We start from the raw sequence: 22,513 nt of genomic DNA, 5'->3' as shown, positions 1-22,513 counted from the left end.
TTTGCTGATATATATATATATGCAACATATTCTGCAAGACCACCAAGATTGGGTTTGCAAACAATTTTTCCCATGAACATTAACGTAAACAAACAAACAAGCAAATGTTTACAGGTTACTTTTATAAAAAGCTTTGCAAATCACTTTCCTCCTCAACCTATATCTTCTGTTTCACACTAACCACTAGATGGTACTCTTGGAATGTAAATGAAGCTGGTACTATTTACCCCCCCCCCCAGTTTAGATAATCAGGCTTCAATTTCCTTTCTTTTTTGCCAGACTTATAATCATTTTTTCCTGACATTGATAATAATTGAGAATAATACCATTTACCCTTTTGTGATTTGCGCGGAATCAGTAAAGATGGTTTTGGGGGGGGGTGTGTACGTTTGTGTGCATATGAACCTGGGCATCATACGTGCCTCTTTTTTCTGCTTCTTGCATCTTTCAACATGTTTGCTGAAAGAAAAATTTCCCAGTTGCACTGAATCAGAGTGAAGCATATGAGAGCATCAGGAACTTATAAGCAATATACTCCATTAGAGGTTCAGTGTCAGAATCCAATCATATTTCATCTTTAATTATCAAATATAGAAACTCCCAATTCTGCCTTCTCTGGATTCTGCCATCAGAGGGAGAGAAGGGGGAGAACAAAGGGGCTTTATGGCCCTCACTTCCTTCAGTACACTTCAAAGAGCTGAATGCTGAATGTGTGTTTATTGTAACATCAAAGCGTTAGCACTAGGGGACCTTATCATAACAAAGCAGGGTATTTGCCTTTCATGTAGTTACCTGAAGTCTCCATTCAGACGGAAGAAAGAAGAAGGGGGGTGGAATTGTGATACTTGAAACTATCACTGGAAGGGGGGTTGATTGGGTGGGACTACTGGGGAACCCCTTAAAACCTTGAATGTGAGAGCTTGAACCCCAAGTCCTGTCTAGCATGCCTGCAACCATTTTCTCTTAATAAAGGATTCCTGTTGGAAGAATTATTAAGAGTTCTGTCTTCTTAAGATGCAAAGTGGGGTGGGTCCTTACATTCAGGAAGCATTCTTTCTTGGTTTCTTGCAATACTTGTGACTCCCAAATGTGCATGAAAAGTGGACCTTGATTTCTGGCAATCCCTGGTTGGTGCTTAGTCTTGTTTTATTAAGAGGTTTCATTTCTCTTTCAATCTCTGTTCTACAAAGCCCAGGGCTCAACTACATATTACACATATATGCATATAAAGTCCAACTTCATTTGCTTGTCACATCAGTTTGAATATTATTAAACTGGGCCGGCTGCTTTTGTAATATTACACTTCAGTAGATCACATAAATCAAGCTGGCATCTATGGGCTCAGTATAAAACACAATGCCGTCTCTCTTTCAACTGCAGAAAGATCTGAGGAAATGATCTTTTTTCAGTTTAGCTATTTCCTTTTGCCTTTTTTCAACTTTTTTTTTATTGAAAATTTTTTATTTTTTTAAAACATACAATCATTTATAAAAATACAATAAAATTTTAAAATAGAGAAACCCCCCCTTACCCTCCCTCCCACCCTCAACCCCCCTCCCTTCACTTCCCAGAGCAGAATACAGGGTTAAAAAAAAAGAAAATTATAATAATTAAGAAAAAAGAAAAAAAAGAGAAAAAATATCATAATTAACCTATAACTCCATAACCTATAAAACAATTCTCTATAATATTTGATTTTCATTCATAAAATAAATGAAACTTTTTAATTCCATACTTTTTCTGAATATAATCTATCCACCTTCCCCATACAGTAATATATCTTTCTTGTGTATGATCCTTTAAATAAGCAGAAATTTTTGCCATTTCTGCAAAACTAGATACTTTAAATATCCATTCTTCTAAAGTAGGCAAGGAATCTTTCTTCCAATATAAACCTACTAGTAACCTTGCTGCAGTTAATAAATTCAACATCAAAGTAGTTTCTTTTTCATTTAAGTCAACAAAAATACCAAGTAAAAATAGTTGAGGAGTAAACTTTATCTTTTTTCTAAAAATCTTTTGAATGTTCCACCAAATCATAATCCAAAAAGCCTTTACTTTTTTACAGTTCCACCAAATATGAAAGTATGTCGCATCATTATTGCCACATCTCCAACATTTGGGCTGTATGTTGGAATACATACAAGATAATTTTTTAGGATCTAAGTGCCATCTATAAAACATTTTATAAGAATTTTCTCTCAAATTTTGTGTAAATTTAACATTTCTTATCCAAATTGTCTCCCATAAATCCAATGAGATCGACTCCTGTATATTCTGAGCCCATTTAATCATACAGTCTTTAACCAATTCTGTTTCCGAATCTAACTCTAATAAAACATTGTATATTCTTTTTATATGAGCCGGACCTTGGTTTTTAATCTGAATAACCAATTGTCTATCTTCTAGTGTTATTCCCTCTTTCTTGTCTACAGTCCATCTATCCATTATTTGTAAATATTGAAACCATGACTGTAGAATATTTTGCTGCCTTAATAGATCTAGGGATTTCAAATGCCAATTCGAACCAGAACAAATTAACAATTCTTTGTACGAGATTTTATCAAAATTTGTCCCCTTAGAAGTTCCCTCAATTGCATGTCTGGGAATCCCCCAGATAGGTATTTTATAATTTAATCTATAATAATACTTCTTCCAAACACGAAGTAAGGCATTCCTCAAAATATGTGATTTAAAAGTCCGATCAACTTTCTTATTAAAAATTAAATATGCATGCCAACCATATATTAAATCCCAACCTTCCAAAAAAAGAATATCCATATTTGTTAAATTAAGCCAATCACTTAACCAAGTTAGGGCGGCTGCATCATACTATAATTTCAAATTAGGTGCCTTAAGTCCCCCTCTTTCTCGAGCATCCTGTAATATCTTAAATTTAACCCTTGGTTTCTTCCCGGCCCATATAAAATTATTGATACCCTTTTGCCATTCCTCCAAATTTGCCTCTTTTTTAAGAATAGGTATCATCTGAAACAAAAAAAGAAACTTTGGTAGAACATTCATTTTTACAGCTGAAATTCTCCCCAACAATGACAATTGCAATTTTTTCCAATCTCTTAAATCCTTTTGGACTTTTGCCCATAGTGGTTCGTAATTGTTCTTATACAATTTTCCATTTGAAGCAGTTAGATATACTCCCAAGTATTTAACCTTTTTTACCATCTGAAAACCTGTGGCTTTAATCAAACTTTCCCTTTCTTTAACTGACATATTCTTAGATAATATCTTAGTCTTATAATTATTAACTTTAAAACCAGAAACATTCCCATACTGTGTTATAAGTTCTAATAAACCATCAATTGCCTGGTTCGGTTGTTCCAAAATTAAAACCAAATCATCCGCAAATGCCCGCAATTTATACTCATTCTTCCTTATCTTTACACCTTTAATTAACTTCGATTCCCGAATCTGAATCATAAAATTTCCAATGTTAAAACAATGGGGATAATGGACATCCTTGTCTTGTCCCTTTTTGAATATTAAAATTCTCAGTCAATCCCCCATTTATAACAATTTGTGCAGATTGCTGCTGATATATAGCTTTGTGCATGTAAAAAATTATCCCCAAAATTCATTTTCTCTACCAAAGAAAATAAAAATTGCCAGTCCAATTGATCAAAAGCTTTTTCAGCGTCCAAAAAGATAAAAGCCACAGGAATCTGATTATTCTTATCCAAGTACTCAATTAAGTTAATAATTTGTCTAACATTATGTTTCATATATCTCCCTGTTATAAATCCTGCTTGATCACTATGAATCAAGTCTTTCATAACCTGCATTAATCTATTTGCCAAAATTTTTGTAAAGATCTTATAATCAACATTCAATAATGAAATTGGCCTATAATTCTTAGGCTCTGTAAGATCCTGATCTTCCTTCGGAATCAGTGATATAAAGGCTCTTTTCCAAGAAGGAGGAACTTGCATACCCAACAAAATACTATTAAAGAGTTCCTTTAATGGCTCTATCATTTCTTCAGATAAGATCTTATAATACCTAGAAGTCAGTCCATCTGTTCCAGGAGACTTTCCAACCTTTAACTGCTTAATAGCTAAACCAATTTCCTCCACAGTAATTAAACTATTCATCCCATTTTGTTGTTCCTCTGAAAGTCTAGGAAAATGTACTGATTGTAAATATTTATCTATATCCAAACCCCTTATATTATCACTTGAATATAATTTTGTGTAAAAGTCCAAAAAGCTTTTTCTAATCAAATCTTGCTGAAAAACCTCAGTACCTTTATATTTTACTTTCTCTTATAATTCTAGCTTTCTGTTTCTTTCGTAACTGATAAGCCAACAACCTCCCAGGCTTATTCGCATTGGAAAAAGTATTATGTCTCATATACGACAGATTGGTAGCCACCTGATCTGCCATCAACATGTTAAATTGTTCCTTAAGCATCTTTATAGATACCTTTAAATTATTATCAGTAGGGTTAAGAACCAACTCTTGTTCTTTTGATTTGATCTCTTCTTCTATTTCTCTACGTCTTTGTGACCCTTTTTCCCTAAAAACTTTATTCAATTGAATCAAAATTCCCCTCATATATGCTTTACTAGCGTCCCACACCATAGACATCGATGTTCCCTTATTCATATTTATAGTAAAAAAGTCCTTTAAATGTTCTTTACACTTTTGTACGAACTCCTCCCGATTAAATAAGTTCTCATTCAGTCTCCAGGATCTTCTATTCCCGTCTTCCGAATATAACTCCATCCACACAGGACTATGATCTGACAATGTTCTGGGAAAAATTTTCACCTTCCTCACTCTAGGGAGGAAGTCACTAGTAATAAATCAGAATAAAAAGTAAAGTCTCTATCACTTGTGTTCCTTTCTCGCCAAATATCAATAAGCTCCAGTTCTTCCTTCAAATCAAAGAAAGTCATAGGTAGTTTAGTTTGAATAAAAGTTTTAGAGGAACTTCTTTTGTCTATAGTTGGGTCTAAAACCCCATTCCAGTCACCCATCAAAATTACCGATTTATAATCCAATTGAGATATCTTGCCATGCAGCAGCTTGTAAAATTGTTTCTGTTGTTGATTCGGAGCATATAGTCCAACAATAAGAACCTTTCGGCCTTGTAATAATAATTCCACAAAAAGATATCTTCCTTCAGAATCAGCCTCAATTAGTTTAGCTGAAAAAGTTTTCTTCACATAAATTACCACTCCCTCTTTTTTCCCAGGGGCTGGAGCAGTAAAATGTGTGCCCAGACGGGAATTCATCAAGAATTTAGAATCCTTTAAAGTTATATGAGTCTCCTGCAAACATATCAAATCATTATTATGTTGTTTCAAATAATGGAATATCTTTCTTCATTTCTGTGGTACATTTAAGCCATTAACATTCCAGGTCAGGAACCTGACCATCTCCACCGGCCTGGAGCCTCTGGAGCATGGCCTGCAGCTCTGCTGTCGAAGAGCTTTTTGGTCTTGCCCCTCCCACAGGCTCTGTAACAACCAAACTTTCACCACTCTTCTGCAACTGCTCTTTTTCTTTACGTTTATGGGCAGCTCGTGTCATCCTTTGCTCTTTTATGTCAGAATTCTGTGCAGCTTGTTCCATAACCATCATTGATGAGGCTCCTGCCATAAGAGACTCTTCCGTTATCCTTATTTGTGGAGGTGGTGACAATCTTGCTTTTAAGATAGACTGATAAAAATCTCTTACTTTGGATACAGTAGTTAATATGTGACGTATCCCTTCATAATTTACTATTATTCCTCTTGGAATCTCCCATCTGAACTGAATTTGACGATGTTTCAGCTCATCAGACAAGAAAGTAAAATCTTTTCTGGCTCTTAAAATTTTTGGAGGTATCTCTTTTAAAATTATCACGTCTTGATCAGCAATTTGAAACTTTTGTTTGTAAAAAGCCTGTATAATTTCATTACGGATAGATCTTCTAGAAAAATAAATAACCACATCTCTTGGTAGATTTCTCTGTCTAGCAACCCGTGAATTAACTCTAAAAAAAATTTCTATCTCATTCTCAATTATTTCAGGCCGCCAGCCAATATTAGGAGCAATATCTTTCACAATAAGCATCTTTAAGTCTTCCTGAGGGTTCTCCCTCAGGCCCCTGATACGCAATGCATGTTCCATCTCCCTATATTGTGAAATGAAGAAAAAGGAGGAAAGAATAAAAGCCAAATTCTTACTTCTGTATTTAAAGAGTTAATCTGTATCCAGGTTTTACTTTGTAATGCAAATCAGGCAAGAAAGACGATCGCCAGAGGAAGAGGAAACTTGCTGAAGTTAAAGGCACCATCAAACTTGAGCACAGTCTCTCCTGGTCTGCTCCGTCTGCTTTCAAATACTCACAAGCAACTGGAAAAAAAAAGCAGATGTGGAAGCGGCAACTTGCTTCATCCCAAAAGCTTCGGAATGAAGTCTCCCTGGAACGTGGAGTTGCTCAGGCTCCGAGGGAGCTCTACCCTCCGATCCCCAAAATAACAGGGATCCAGGGGAGCTCTTACCTCTACCTGAGAGCTCTCCTCCTCCCTTTTTCCCAGGGAAAAGCCACGGGACAGCTGTTTGTCAAAGTCCCGCGGCTTTTACACGCACCAGGAACGGGCGGCTTTGTAAAACGCCGCCATTCGTCGTCGCTGGAACCACCGGAAGTCTTGAATTGTACCTTTCATTCACTATATTCTTCTTGATCTCCTCTGCTTCTCTGCCATCCAATTTTCCTTGATGTAGGACAGTGGTTCTCAACCTTTTCTATACCCCCACCCCTAGAACGCTTCTGATATATTCTCGCACCCATTACAAAAGTTCAAAATAACAGCAACAAATTATGCATATACAATATAATTTTGAAAACCCAAGTTTTTGCACTGCCTGGAATATCATCTCACACCCCCAGGTGGGACCCCTGATGTAGGAGAAGGGATGGCATAACCTGGGGGCAGAGCGAAAAGGTCATAAAATTCATTTAACAACTGCCTTCATTTAACAACTGCAAAAGAAATGTTGGACTCAATTGTGGTCCTAAGTCGAGGACCAACTATAAAGATCTTTATTCAGATGAGGTCCTCCCATCTGACTTGTTTCTCCATTCCCTTCTTTCTCTCTTGACAGTTTGACAGTTTCTTTTAGCTTCCAACATCATTTTAATGTTGGCTCTCTAGACCCTGAATGGAAGGAGAGCCCGGGAAGATGCAATGGACGCCTTAGACTTATTTCCAATTTTAATCCTATGTGTGGTGAAGCTAGGTAGTATTTGTCTTGCCAATCAATGTTTTATTTACAGTTCTCTATGCAGGGTGCTTCTTTAGTCTGTATCCATCACCATCTTTGCTATATATGGATATTTTTGAAACCAAGCCTGCTGAGAGCTATTTTAGCATGCTTGTTTGGCTTCGGGTAGCTCAGGATGAATAAATATAACCAGACACACGAGGAAATTATTAAGGGCCCTGGTAGAAATTTCCTTATCTGAGCCACCAATTTGCAGGCAGACCTAGGGAGCGGCAGGCAGTGCTATTGTATTCATGTCATTAACAATCATGATGAAAGAACATGTTGCCAAGAATACGGCAGTTGCACATGAAAGGATGTGCAAATCACATTTGTAAACAGCAACATCCTTGCGCATTGCAAACAGCAAGCCCTGAGCTTTGCTTGAATGACTGCCAGTCAGAAGAAGACAGGAAGTGATGAGACCATGGTTGCATGGCTCAAATGAGAGTGAAAATCAAGGAAGATTTCAGAGCTGGGCTCGGAAGGGCTGCTTAGCAAAATCCTGTCTTGAGGGGGACCCTTGGCACAAGAGAGATGGCTGTCTTCCATATTTGTTTTTAAAGTCTTATGGATTTGATCAGCATTATGGCTGACTTTATCTAACTTCAGACACTAAGCAGGGCTGTGCCTGGTTTGTTATTGGATGGGACATTATCTGGGAATTTCAGGCTGTAGGTTGGACTGTTTTTAAAGTCTTATCTGACTTTATTGATTTGTTATTGGATGGGACATTACTCGGCTGTAGGCTGGGTTGGGGACTCAGAATACATCCCAGAAATAGTCATTAGCAAGTTTTCTACTCTTGCCAAGAAAATGGCAGGGTATGTCCCTGAAGCCAGTAGGGGCCAAGTTCAATTTAAAGAAATCTAATCTGTATATTAGCTTATTTTGGAGGCAAGAGGCAGCCTCTTGCTACTATGTTAGATTTGTCCCTCCTTCTTAAAACATGTGTGAAAAAAATTATCCTTCCTTCCTTCCTTCCTTCCTTCCTTCCTTCCTTCCTTCCTTCCTTCCTTCCTTCCTTCCTTCCTTCCTTCCTTCCTTCCTTCCTTCCTTCCTTCTTCCACCTGGTGCTCACAAGAAATGCTGGGCTATGATGCCTACTTACCCTATTGTAAGTGTAATGCATATTTAGCTTATTCTAACACATCTGTGAGCAACCTGGTTGGAAAATGAGACCTGGTTTCGATGCAAGATCAAGAGGACCTCTGCTTGAAGAAAAAGATTTGTTTAGCACCACTTAATGTAATTGCCTTCTCAAAGTTGCTTATGGGGCATTGGTTTTCTTCTAATTTTGGTTGAGAGACAGTTTCATTTTGCTTGAAAGCCAGTTATTAAATTTGCTTCCTCCTATTTTTTTTTTCAGAGTCAGTTTTGGTGTAGTGGTTAAGGCATCAGGGCAGAAACTGGGAGACCATGAGTTCTAGTCTTGCCTTAGGCTCAAAGCCAGCTGGGTGACCTTGGGCAAGACCCTAGGCAGGAGGCAAAGTGGCAAACCACTTTTGAAAATCCTTGCTGAGAAATTCTCAGGCCCTTGTCCAGTCAGTCTCCAAGAATTATTTGAACAGATAAAAATATTTTTTTCTTCACTTTTCTCTTTAGAAGAAAGAGAACAAAGTCAATATTATTGACCAATCACAGAAAAACATCTCTACTTCAGTCTTTCCACATTATATCCTTTGCTCTCTTCTGAAGTATTATTGCTAACAGGAATAAGTTTTTTTGTTGTGACAGGAATTATAGTCTTTTCTTTTGGGCCAGTCTGCCTGAGACATGCAGCTTGTTTGAGATGTCTTTTTGTGGAATTTTCAAAATTCACTTCTGAGGCAAAAGTTCCCATCTTTGTTTTCACAATGGTTAGACAGACCTCTCTTATATTCACTGACACCCACACCTACAAACCTTGGATTCTATAAAAGTTAGCATAACCACCACAAATCAATTCTCTGATATGTATTTGTAGTTGGGGAAAAAGAACAAACAAGATAGTTTGCTATGATGAAATACAATTGTGCTACTTCTAAGTGTCTTTTCATTTTCCTCCCCAGCTTTATTTTACAACAAAGAAAACCCTTGGATGCTTTGAAAATGAAAGCCGGACGGTGCTTACAAAGCATGAAGATAAACTTTTTATGTTCTCATGCTGCAGTCTAATGGGGTGGTGGTGTTGAGGATTTAGTCAGATAAATAATGTTCTGGCAAAGAATGTTATGAAACCCAAGCTTCTTTTTTTTTCAAATATGGAAGCTATTAGAAATATTTATCCATCTACTTGTCTATAGCAGGATAGAAATTTTTTGAACTTTAATGTTGGAGAGCCAAGATGGATGGCTAAACAGTTTTTATTTGAGCAGGAGCAGCAATGGCAGAACCTGGGGGTGGGGTAAAAAGGGGATTAGCCTAGAATTCATACATAGTCACAAGTGAACTATGTCCAGCTGTTCTTGAGTGCTGTTGACCCTTATCTAACTCTAACTAGGTGCTGGCAGTTAATTGAGAAGATCCTATGCATAGACCTTTAGCAATGAATTATCCTAACTGAATGTATGGACTTAGTCTTTTGTACCTAACACTAGAGGCACAACTAACCAGGATCAAATTATACGTGAATACTGACTTGATGGCACATAATCTGCAAAAGGGATGCTATAGCAATTGATGAAAATGCTAATCTTTTCTTTTTGGCTACTGCAAAAAAGAGATCATGGGGTGTGGTGGGAGATGTAGTAGCGTATCATAGTTTCATTGATGGTATCTCTGAAATCTACAGGTGATCTGAGTTATGAGTTTAGTTTCTATTTGTTTCATGTGCCTCCACCAGATTGTTTCATGTGCCTCCACCAGACACTTTCCTTAATTGATATCTCAAGCAGGCAAGCAGGCAACTAAGCAGAAGCTTTATCCCAAATTACAAGCTATTTATAGATTGAAAATCAGGCTTTTATGTACAGTCTTTGCAGCTTTAATATATCCTGCAATCTAGGGAAAGATAAGTGGCACCCATTGATGATTTTAAGGAAATCTTTGGCAAAAACGCAGAACAACGTGATCATATTGTATAACGTTGCAAGGATTTTACTTATACTTAGGCAAAGATACATACCCTGAGGTTGGTTGGTGCTGAGAAATAATCTTTTTCTGTTTAGGGAAAACATGTCCTTCTATTAGCATCCAGCCTGAGCATTTCCTGCTAATTTCCAACTGCCTGCTAATGGTGTGAGTGAGACAAGTCAGGCAGAAGTTGTATGGATACAATTATTCTTTTCTTCTTTCTCATACCTTTTCTCTGCATATCTGAAGGAGAGGAACAGGCACAGATGTGCAAGCAGAGTTAAACACACCATAAGCTTAGATTCATTGCATTCCCACAAGTGCTCCCAGTCCAACCGCTCCTGAAGTCCATTGACCCTTACTGTGCTCCAGTTTAGTGTTGAAGTTTTAGTTGATCAGATTTTTGTTTATAGGCTTAACTAAATCTTCTATGCTGCAACCTAATCGGTGGTCCTGATTGTTTGCACCAGACAATATCATGTCTTTTAGATGCAATATTCATACACCACTTTTAGAGCCGTTGGGACTGCAAAACAAGGTAAACATGGTTTGAATAATAGATTTTTAAAAAGCAACAATATGATAGAAGATCCATTTCATGCACCAGAGCAAATAAACTATCAAGCAAATAAACTATCCTAATTGCATGGGATGAGAAAAAAATGCCTTTCACCAAAACTCTTTAGCATTCAGAGGTAAGACCCCTGTCTGTCTTTATGGAGAGACCAGACATATTGCAATCATGTTTGGGAAGGTATTTTCCCAACAACATCCATGTTGCTAATCCAGGTATGGATTATATCCTACTTTGTAACATAAATCTCTGGTTTTGTCTTCCTTTTTATGTATCCCCTGAAGGTAACCAAATTCTTACCACCTTTTCTCTAGTTGGAAATATTACAAAACGCCAAAGTAAGCAATTTGTAAAAAAAAATATCTATGTGCTGTGCCCGTTTGCATGCGAATGATGAAGACACATTGTGAGAACTAACAATGCTTTATTCTCCAACTCCAAGCAAAAAGCAAAAGGCACGCAGGCCTTTTTATACGGCTTGAAACCCGGACAGAGTGAACCAATAAGAGTTCTTCTTTCTTCGTGCCTTGTGCGCATGCCTGGTGCCGCTCTGTCTGGTCCTGGGCAGCTTTTAGCATGCTCGGGACCATTTGCAACAATTCTGGGCCTGCTGAGTTTCCTCATCAGGCCCAGGACACAACATGTGCAATCCAAGGGGATTTGTCAGGCATAAGCAACTAGAGCCACGTATGTAATGTTGAAGCTAACTACTTTATTAAATTCTGCCTATTAGCCAGGAATCTCCCCAGACTTTATCTTGCCTTTGGAAAAGATAGATAAGGCTCGAGGGAGCTTAGGAGAAGTCAGTTGTCTTGAGGATGCACAATTCCACATTTAAGGCTAATTCCCCACTTAAGACTTCCCACCCTCCCACCTGGTTGTTTTCCAAGAGGATTCCTACCTTTCTGCTTTTATAATGAACTGCTTTTATATGACTTCTCCTTCCAAGGGGTTCATGACAGCAGAATACAATTAATAGGGTCCTTTGACCCTATTAATTGTTGGGAAATAATGGATTGACAGTCTTTCAAGGAGGAAAAAAGAGGTGATCCTTTTCCTGCCTGAAACCTTCCAGCTGTCTTTGGTTCTAAATAAGTTCTCAATTTCTCCTTTTTGGAATGCTATTCTTTCTCAGCCTGCAAAAAACTTTTAGGAGGGTTAGAAATTTCCTTTTGAAAGAATACATTTAAGATAAGATAAGATAACCTTTATTGTCATTTTTATACTGTGGGCACAATGGCACACATCAAAAATGAAATTTAATTGCCCGCTCTCAAAGTGAAACACATACATGACACACACCTAAACATACTATGAACAACATATGTATAGACCCACAACCCTACATATACGTACCAAATAAATATTAAATATTGTCCATCTTGAATATATAACGGAAGGAGGAAGCTTGAGAGTTCGCAAGGTTAATGCTGTATGGAATGAAACTGGCTGAATCTAGATGTTCTGTTTTGGATATCACGAAGCCTCCTCCCAGAAGGTAACAAGGAAAACAGGTCGTGAAGAGGATGTATAGTGTCCCAGATAATCTTACGGACCCTGCTCAAGCAACACTTCTGTGCTATGTCCTGGATGGGAGGGAGGGAACTGCCAATGATCTTTTTGGTCATTCTCACCACTCTCTGCACCGCCTTCCTGTCTGAAGCAGTGATGCCTCCAAACCAGACTGTGATGCTATATGACAGAATGTTCTTGATTGTCCCCCTGTAGAAAGTGGTCAGAACAGGGGAAGGAAGATGTGCTTTTCTCATGTGGCACAGAAAATGCAGGCGCTGCTGTGCCCGTTTCACCAGTTTCTCACTGTTGAGCGACCAAGTCAGCCTACTCGTTAGCTGCACACCCAGGAATTTGATGCTGATAACCATCTCCACCCAGGAATTTGATGCTGATAACCATCTCTGTTATGCACAGAGAAGTGTGGCTGTGCCTGCCTTTTCTGAATCAACAATGATCTTTTTGGTTTTTCTGGTATTTAAAACTAGGCTGTTTTCCTTACACCAATTCACCAACCCTTCAACCTCCTTGCGGTAAGCTTCCACCTTGTCATCCTGAATAAGGCCCACTACTGTTGTATCATCTGCAAACTTCATAATATGGTTGGTAGCAAACCTAGCACAACAGTTATGGGTCAATAGGGTGAACAGCAGCCGACTTAAGACATAGCCCTGAGGAGAACCTGTACTCAAGAAAATGGTATTAGAGGTATTTCTTCCAACTTGCACATATTGGGGCCTGTTGGTAAGAAAATCAAGAATCTAGTTGCACAAAGGAGTGCTTAAGCCTAAAAGGCCCAGTTTCTCTACTAGATGCTGGGGAATGATTGTGTTAAACGCCAAACTGAAGTCGACAAACAGCAGACGCACATGAGTATTTCTTTCCTCCAAGTGCTTCAGGCTCAGATGGAGAATGGAAGAAATAGCATCCTCTGTAGAGTGATTTGGTCGGTAGGCAAATTGAAGCGGGTCAAATGCTGGCGGGAGGCTAGATACAATAGTGTTCTTTATCAGCTTCTCAAAGCATTTCATGATGGTGGATGTCAGTGCAACTGGACGGTAATCATTGAGGCCTGTAATTGTGGACTTTTTTAGCACTGGCAAGATAATGGCTGTCTTAAAACACGATGGGACCATTGCCTGCTGCAATGAGAGGTTAAAAATATCTGTGAGAACACAAGCCAGCTCCCCTGCGCATTCCCTGAGGACACGTCCAGGGATGTTATCTGGGCCTGCTGCTTTCTGAATGTTAACTGTCTGCAGTGTTTTCTGGACAGACGTGACATCAAAGCTTGGCACTTGCTCATCAGGATGGGGCACTGCTTTCCTAGCAGTAGTGCTATTTGATGCCTCAAATTTACCAACAAATGCATTCAGTTTGTTTAGGAAGTCTATGTCATCCTTGCATTTCGATGGAGCCACCTTGTAATCCGTAATGGCCTGGATCCCTTGCTACATTTGCCTGGTGTTTGTTGGGTCCTGAAAAAAAGTTCTGAATTTTCTGGCAATGGGCTTGCTTTGCACCTTTTATAGAACTTTTCAGATTTGCTCTGGCTGTTCTAAGTGCCAGCATGTCACCAGATTTAAAAGCCACATTCTGTGCTTTCAGCATCTTACGGACCTCATAAGTCAGCCACAGTTTTTCATTCGCCCTCACAACAATGCTTTTTAGGAACTGGGCTGTGCTAGTGAGTAAAGCCATTATGTCCACATGTTTGGGATCCAGATGGTGTGTGAAACCACACCCCCCCCCCCCCGGTCTTTGGAAAAACCACCTTCCATAGAATTGGTCCCTAGTGTCCAAAAAGTCGGAGGCTGCTGACTTAACTGATATGCTCAGCTAATAGCATTTCAGGCTATCAAATACTGTTTTGCTCTAAGAAATGGCATACCATTTTACTTAATGGTAGACTCCTTTTTATAGGAAGTCTTCAAGCATTAATTTGATATACATTGGGACAGGGTGGGAGTAATATAATTTAGATTCTTGTGCTAAGTGTATTTGAGGAGGTGTATTTGAGGACACCCATAGCTGCTTTCAACTCTGAAATTATATTGGTTTAGTCTTAGCATACCATCAGCCCACACGGTATCACTTATAGTCAGTCCTTGTTTAGCAACTGCTTGCTTAGTTATCACTCACATTTACAATGGTGTTGAAAAAGTAACTTCACAAGAATCCTTAAACCAAATGCATATTTTCCTGGAATTTGCATAGAATCTCTGTAGATTTTGCTTGCTAAAGGCCTGGCTTGGTTCTCTGATTGCAATAATAAAAAAAACCCACCTCATCATTGCCTGAGTTCTCAGCACACACCAAGGAACAGACCATGTTTTGCAAACTACAATGATGCTTAGTCCATTTCAAATACTAATTCAGATTCAGATATTACGTTTTAGGATTATATCAATTTAGCCTTTATAGTATATATAGTATATTTTAAAATTGCCAAAATTACAATTTCACTGACTACCAGGAGATGGAAACAGCATTCCATGCAAAATTAAGTTTTTTTTTTCCTTTCATTTGTGGATAATATATCAGATTAAGTTGAAATACTTGGAGAAGCAATGAATCTTTTTAAAGAGAAAAGTTGAAAGTGAAATCTAAGGAAAAGGAATATCTCTTAAATATGGAATTAATGTTCGAAAAGACACACACACACACACACACACACACACACACAAATATATTTCAGTAAAAAAGGAAGTGATCACCAGGAAATAAAAACCAAGGTTTTAATAAATAAAATCAAGCTTTCGATGGCTAACATCTGCCATCATCGTCAGGATACAAGCCAGCTAGTGAGGAAACCTGCTTATAAGCATAGCCACACCTAAACTCTACGCATGGACCTTGTAACAGGTCCAAGCCGACTAATCCTTACTTCACTTACAGCCTTCAGTGATTCTTTCTTTTAGCTCTTACTTACATCCATCCTAGTGCTAGCCATTGAAAGCTAGGTGGATGTAAGTCAGAGCTAAAAGAAAGAATCATGAAATTATTCTAGGAAATATCTTGATATTCTTCACCCTAGAAAGGAAATCACTAGTAACCAAGAAAAAATCAATTCTAGAATAAGAATGGTGTCTATCCAAAAAAAAAGTAAAGTCTTTTTCCTCAGTATCCCATTCTCTCCAAATATCTCTAAGTTCCAAATCATCCTTTAAGTAAAAAAAAAAACTTTAGGAAGTCTTGCATGATTAGAAACTTTAAAGGGACCCTTCTTATCTTTACTTGTCTAAAACACCATTCCAATCTCCCATCATAATAACTGACATAATCCAAAGAAGTTAACTTCTGATGAATCAACATAAAAATGTTTTTGTTGTTGATTGGGAGCATATAAACCAACAAGAAGGGTTCTCTTATCATTTATTAGTAAATCAATAATAACATATCTTCCTTGTAAGTCAAAATCAATTAACTTCGGTGAAAGCTCCTTTCTCACATAGATAACTCCTCCTCCTTTTTTCTGCAAAGCAGGAGCTATAAAATGTATCCCCAACCGAGGATTAAACAAATATTTTTGATCTTTAGAAATAATGAGTCTCTTGTAAACAAATAATATCATTTCTGTGTTGTTTCAAATAATGAAAGATTTTCTTTCTCTTCTGTGGTGAGTTAAGCCCATTAACATTCCAGGTTAGAAGCTTTGCCATCCTTGGCAGGATGAAGCCTTTGGAACAAAGCATCTAGATTTAGTCGATGAGCTCTTTGGCCTTGCTCCTCCCACCAGCTCCGAAATAGACTGTAGTAAACTTCCATCATCTGCCTTTTGTTGTTGTTGCTGTTGTTGTTGTTGTCTTTCTCTATGTTTATAAGCAGTGTGTGTAATTCTCTGTTCCCTTGGGTCTTCTGTTATTTGCAAATTCTGTTGCATAACTTCAATCAACAATTCTTCTCCCAAAGATGGCATTGAACCTACAGACAACTGTGTTTCTACCTTGCTGTCATCTTTCTTTGATCTTAGAGATGGTGGTGGACTTGCTTTTAAAATAGTAATATAAAATATAATATAGGCAGTGTCTAGCTTCGTTCTCTTCGGAGAACAAAGGCATCCAAGGAAACAGAGTAACACCCAGACTTCGAGGGAGCTCTCACTTCATCTCCCAGAAAAAAAACTGGGGCTCACCTCCCTCTGCCCTGGAGGAAAGTTTCAAGCCGCAAAACAGCTGATTGTTGCTGTTTTTGCCAGCTTTTATGATTTCCCTGGATGGGCAGCTGTTAAACAGCAGCCGTCGGCATGGTGCAGCCACAGGAAGTCCCCCATGGAGATTAAAATTGAGTGACAATTCAGCATGAATCCCCGGCTGGCTAGACAGAATGGTCTTCAAACATGAGTTCTTATACCCTTTCATGATTTCCAAAATTGTCTTTTTTTTAAATATATCTTATTGGTTTTATAATTTTAACAAAAAGTGTTTGAGACACACCGTGGTGTTTGGGTACACAAAGATTCCAACATAAAATCACAAAATAACAGCTTAACTTGATACATTTGCTATCATCTCTCCATTTCCCTCAAATAACATAATAAATTTAATATATTTCATTTCTATCCTAAATTTCTATTACTACTAAACCTTATTAAAAGTTTATCAATTAATTACCATATTCTGTTTTACAACAACATATTACCCCTTCAAATATCTCTTGCAAATATCTTAATCTCTCTCATCCCTTTTATTTATTTCTTCTTCCAATAATAGCTAATTTAATTTAAAAAGACAATATTATCATATCTTATCAAATTGTATTATTATACACAAATATCTCTTAATTAATTAAACCTTACAGATATATATAGTTATAATTTTCTTACTTCTAAATCTAGATCATTATCTCTAACCTTCAGCCAGTAGTTGCTTATTGTAATCATTAACTTAATTCATTTCCATTCATATTATTATACACAAACATCTATTTCAAAATTCCAGTCTAAATCAATCTATTACTCGAAGGAATGCATTCTTAGTCTCTGTAAAGCCAAATTTCTTTTATCATTCCACATTTAACTTTTATATTTCCATACCAAACAAACTTCCATACAACAACAAAGTCATCAAACTAATTTAAACACACATGAATATAGTTGTAAAACAATCCATAGAACCAACATTGCCTTTTAATCCATTCAACAATTTTTACTAATTTAAACACGCATGTGTATAATTACATTTTTCAGCTCTAAATCATTATCCTTAAAACAATCCATGAAATCAACATTGCCTTTTACTCCATTAAACGTTTTTGAATTTGTTTTTGAGTTTAATTCTGGGTTTCTTTCTCTGCCACACCGGCTTCCATGAAGACGCTTCCTTTCAACCAGTAAATCCATTCTCGATGCTTGTAGTAATCTTTAAGCAAATGTATGTCCCTTTCTCTGTAGTAAGCATCTTTTTTCTCTTTCAACCAATGGATCAATTCTTATTGTTTGTAATAATCTTTGAGAGAGTATACATCTCTTCCTCTGCAGTAAACATCTTTTCCTGTTCTCTTTGCGATGTAATTGCTTTGTATTTTGAAGTCTTAGTCTTTGCTTCTTCTGGTTCTCTATGTTGCTGGAGAAGGGATTGTCAGATGAAATAAATTCCACATCTATCTCTGTAAATTCCTCTTCTGGTACATTTTGATTTATGCCATAATCAGTTGTATCCTGGACATCAGTTTGGGCAAATATAGAAGAGTCTCTAGATCAGTGGTTCTCAACCTTTTTAATGCCGCGACCCCCAAGTTGAGGACTACTCAACTGGTGCAGCACCGTTTGCAGAATGGGACTTTTGGCAGGCTCAGCAGGGCAGAGACAGCCTGGACAATTCCTATTGGCTTTTGAAAGCCAATAGAATTAGACTCTATTCAGAACCTTCCATGATTCCCTTATTCCTGATGCAGGGGTTCACTTTGGTTCTATTGGGTCTGGCGCACTGAAGCCTCCTAGTGAGACTTCTGCCTTCTACCATGGTTTTGGGTCAAAAAGGGACCTACGGAGGACTCTGATCCCTCACAGAGTACATGGCACTCCTTTAGGGATCTACCACCACGGTTTCAGACCAAAAAGGGGGTCTGTCAAGGACTCTTCTGCTCTCCTGCAGAAGTTATGTGGCACTCTCTTACCGGCTTTACCTTCACTTTTTACCACTACTGTTTGCGGACTTCAAATGTCCGGGAGGACCTCTGCTTGCTTTCCAGAGGTAAGCCCGGGGCTTAATTTCCTAACTTGGGGCTTTTGCTTAAACAATTACTGGCAGAAGTTTCTGAAAGGGTTCCAGTCTACCTAATGAAAAAAAGTTTCCGAGAGGAGTCCGGTCTATCTATACAAAAGTTTTTACTACACTTTTACTGCCCGCCTGGCTCTCCCCTTTCTCAGAAGGTCTCATGCTCCGATGCCCCCCCCCTTGCTTTCCCAAATCCTGCAGGTCATGGCTCCAGCAGAGCTAGCAACAGGCCGGGGTGCGGCTGGAGGACATACAGAGGGGGTGAGATTCAGCTGATTTTCAGAGGAGGGTGCCCCACATATACATTCATGCACTCTTCCTTTCGTTCTTTGGACCCTTTGAATCTAAGAATTTAAATTTGGTGGCACTTACCCTCTTTCCAAGTAGCTGTTTGAGCGCAAGACTCAAAAACTCCTTTTAATACCTGTTGCCGACCGGGCAGGGTCTGTGGAGAGTTCCCTGCGGAACAAGGCGTCCACTGCCAGCTGGGTGATGGCTCTTCCGGGCCCTGTCCGGTGGCTGGGTGAGCTGGAAGTCCCTTCTGTGGTTGGCAGGTAATTGTTGGGAGGAATTCCTCCATTCAGGCTCTTCCAGCCGGGATTCTCCCAAACAGTGCAGAGGAGAACAAATAGAACGTGAAGCCAGCTACTGGAAAGAGAGGTTTAATCACAGAGATTAGAGTGACAATTCAGCATGAATCCTCAACTAGCTAGACAGATTGGTCTTTAAACATGAGTTCTGGTACCCTTGCATGGTTTCCAAAATTGTCATTTCTGATTGGTGAGTTTAAATTTATCTTTTCTGATTTGTTGGTCAGTATCTACTGTTGGGTTAATTTCCTTCTCAATTCTGTCTAGAAGATGTTAATTTTTACTCCAGGAGGGATCCGGTGTTAATTATTTCATTGTTGTGTACCTTTTGGTTTTTCTATTCTAATCCTGTCAATCCTAATTACTGTTAGCCGGTTCTGCATTCCTTGTAGCCAGTGTGTGTTGTTTGTTTATTTAGCCTCAGGCTGCTGCTGAATCAGGCTAGTTTGTATTGGGTTCTTTCTGTGTTTGCCAAGATATTTCCTCTTTGGGGTGATGAGGGGGTATCCTGCTCCTATCAGATAGTTTAATGCAATCATGCTGGGCTTTAACAATCCAGTTTCATATAATTGGTTCTGTAATATATCTAAGAAATCTACTTGCCACTGAATTACATGCAAGCAGTTGAAATAGGAATGTCGGTCTGCCTCTGTGTTCCATTAAGATTGCTTAAATCAGTGCAAACTCCTAGCTTTATTGTTCTTTCTATGTTCAATTAAGAATTAAATTGAAATAAACAAACATGACTCTTTCTAACAATGGAAGGTTTGGCCCTGTTCACAAGCAGAACCAGTTCTTTTATGTCACTGTATATTTCTAGGCTTCCCAGCAGTTCTTTGAAGGATCAAGTGATCAGCATTTGATAAATGCACTGTTCCTTGGACCTTGGCAATTACAGATACCCAGCATTTCTGAAAACCAATGTAATTAAAGCTGTGAATGCAATCAAAAATGTAAAGGTTGCAATTGGAAGGAAATGGATTTTGTCCCATTAGTAAGGGAAATGCATTCCAAATATAACATGTAGGTAAGGAAGACGAAGTCAGGTATCCTTAATGGAGACTAACAATGGGTTGTACTTTTCTTTCATTGTTCATTTGTACCATTAGATTATTTACTCATTTTAGTTATATGCATTCATCCGTCATTTCTTTGAAGTATGATTGTTTCCTTCCTTCCATAGGTATCCATGAAGGTAAAGCTTGGGGAACAAATTGAGTTGCATAACTGATAGAAATTATGTAATTTGCATATTTTACAAAATAATGTCACAATTTATTGGGCTGAATGCCCTTCCTTCCTTCCTTCCTTCCTTCCTTCCTTCCTTCCTTCCTTCCTTCCTTCCTTCCTTCCTTCCTTCCTTCCTTCCTTCCTTCCTTCTTTTTGTTCCTTCCTTTCGTCTCAAAAAACTCAAAATGCAATATTATATTGTGTATCAATCAATACAAACAAAAATAACATCCAGTGGAAAATTCCATTTTTTTCCCCTTTGTATACCCTGGAATGATATAGTTCACAGTTCATACAACACAGCACACTAAGTCAATTTTAGTTTGCTGGAACTGTGATTTATTAAAGAGATCACAGGTGGCTCAGTTAGCAGGGAGCTTTTAGCCCTAAACCAGTGATGGTGAACCTTTTAGAGACCAAGTGCCCAAACTGCAACCCAAAACCCACTTATTTATCGCAAAGTGCCAGAGCTGTATCAGCATTGTGGTGCCCTCGGGGAAGGGCAGGGGGTGTGGCCCACTGGGTGGGTGTGGCTGCAGTGGTCACGGCAGACTGGGTGAGCGTGGCCAGGGCCAGGGCAGTGGGAGCCAGTCCCTTGCCATCTCGGGCATTCCTGGGGGGCCAACACTGCTTGCTCGCTCACTTCCTGCCCTGTTGCTTCCAAACACCATGTGCTTGCTACTCTGGCAACTCTGGTGGGGCAATGGCACGCGTGCCCACAGAGAAGGCTCTAAGTGCCGCCTCTGGCATGCGTGCTATAGGTTCACCACCACTGCCCTAAACCATGATTAAACAAATACATAATAAATTAATCCAAACTAAACAAACCAAACTAAAGCTGTAGCTTTTGTTGCAATCACAAGAGCACAGCTTCAGCTGAGTACCTGCTGAAATAAGACCCTCATTAAACTAATCCTATGAAGCCTTGCCAGATTTCTTCCGATCAAATGCAGTCTCCTATCTGTTTGGGAGAGGCACCGAGAGCCCCCACTATGGATTGCCATCTTCCTCTTCACACCCATCCCAGGACTGAGCTGGATCCAGACTGATTGCAAGTGACAAAGTGTGCTCTTTTAATTAATTCCCACTTCAATTTGAACTAATTAATGGCTGACTAACGTATCAACCCACATAATTATGTATCAAAATAAATAATCTTACAAGTGAAATGAGGCAGCTGTGTGCAAAATAATGAAAACTTGCCCTCCATGTAAGCAAACCCCCACTCCAGGCTCCCAATGCTGGAAATAACTGATCCTTCAGTTTTTCAACAAATTAAATTCAGATCTCTGTATAGTAGCCTGAGCATCTGCTAGATGTTGTATAGAAGCTTACCAGTTAACTAAGAAGATGCTTGTATCCTCTGCCAGGGAATGGTTCCCCCTATGATTTAATCCATCTCAGCTGAAAGAATAAATTTCCTGTGTTCTTAATGGGCTTCCTAAACAACAACTACCACTTCTTTACATTTGCAGGCTGTTCCACTAATTAATTATTAATTATTATTATTAATTATTCTCATTATTATCAGGAAATTTCTCCATAGTTCTGGGTTGGTTCTCTGCTTGATTAGTTTCCATCCATTACTTCTTTCTTTGGTTGCTTTGGGGAATAGGTTGACTCCCCTCTTTGTGGTAGCCCCTTAGATATTGGAAGACTGCTACAATGTCATCCCTAGTCCTTCTTTTCATTAAACTAGACATATCAAATTCTTGCAACGGTTCTTCATATCTTTTAGCCTGCAATCCCCAAAGTATGTTATGGAAAAAGAGTGGCCCAAACCTACATAGCCAGAGATATAACTATGGGGATCTTTTATAAGAAAACGATATTCACTTTGAAGATGATCATAATGGAATAATATGTTAATATTATTAACATATTATTATTATTATTAATATTAATATTATTAATATTATTATTATTAATATTATTAATATGTTAATATTAATAATAATATGTGCTCCACGTGTAACTTCATATCAAGTAGATTTAGAGTAATCCAAATTTTCCATGCTTTGCCAGGAATAGTGCCGTTGGGGAACCTACCACTTCCAAGATAT

At 38.4% G+C, this 22,513-nt stretch overlaps 1 protein-coding gene across 1 annotated transcript in view; it reads left to right on the top strand.

Moving 5' to 3' along the window:
• Window positions 1-9,374, top strand: part of MATN1 (matrilin 1) — a 49,779-nt gene extending 40,405 nt beyond the window's left edge. Inside the window, exon 7 of the mRNA XM_039329135.1 lies at window positions 9,324-9,374. Within this exon, the coding sequence (XP_039185069.1) occupies window positions 9,324-9,361 (38 nt within the window). The 3' untranslated portion in view covers window positions 9,362-9,374. The remainder of the gene's footprint in view (window positions 1-9,323) is intronic.
• The last annotated feature ends 13,139 nt before the right edge of the window (window positions 9,375-22,513 follow it).

Source organism: Crotalus tigris, unplaced genomic scaffold, assembly GCF_016545835.1.
Source record: "Crotalus tigris isolate CLP2741 ecotype Arizona unplaced genomic scaffold, ASM1654583v1 scf7180000024388.1695876, whole genome shotgun sequence".
Taxonomy (NCBI): Eukaryota; Metazoa; Chordata; class Lepidosauria; order Squamata; family Viperidae; genus Crotalus; species Crotalus tigris.
The sequence above is the reverse complement of the archived record's forward strand: the minus strand, read 5'-3'. Positions and strand labels throughout refer to the sequence as shown.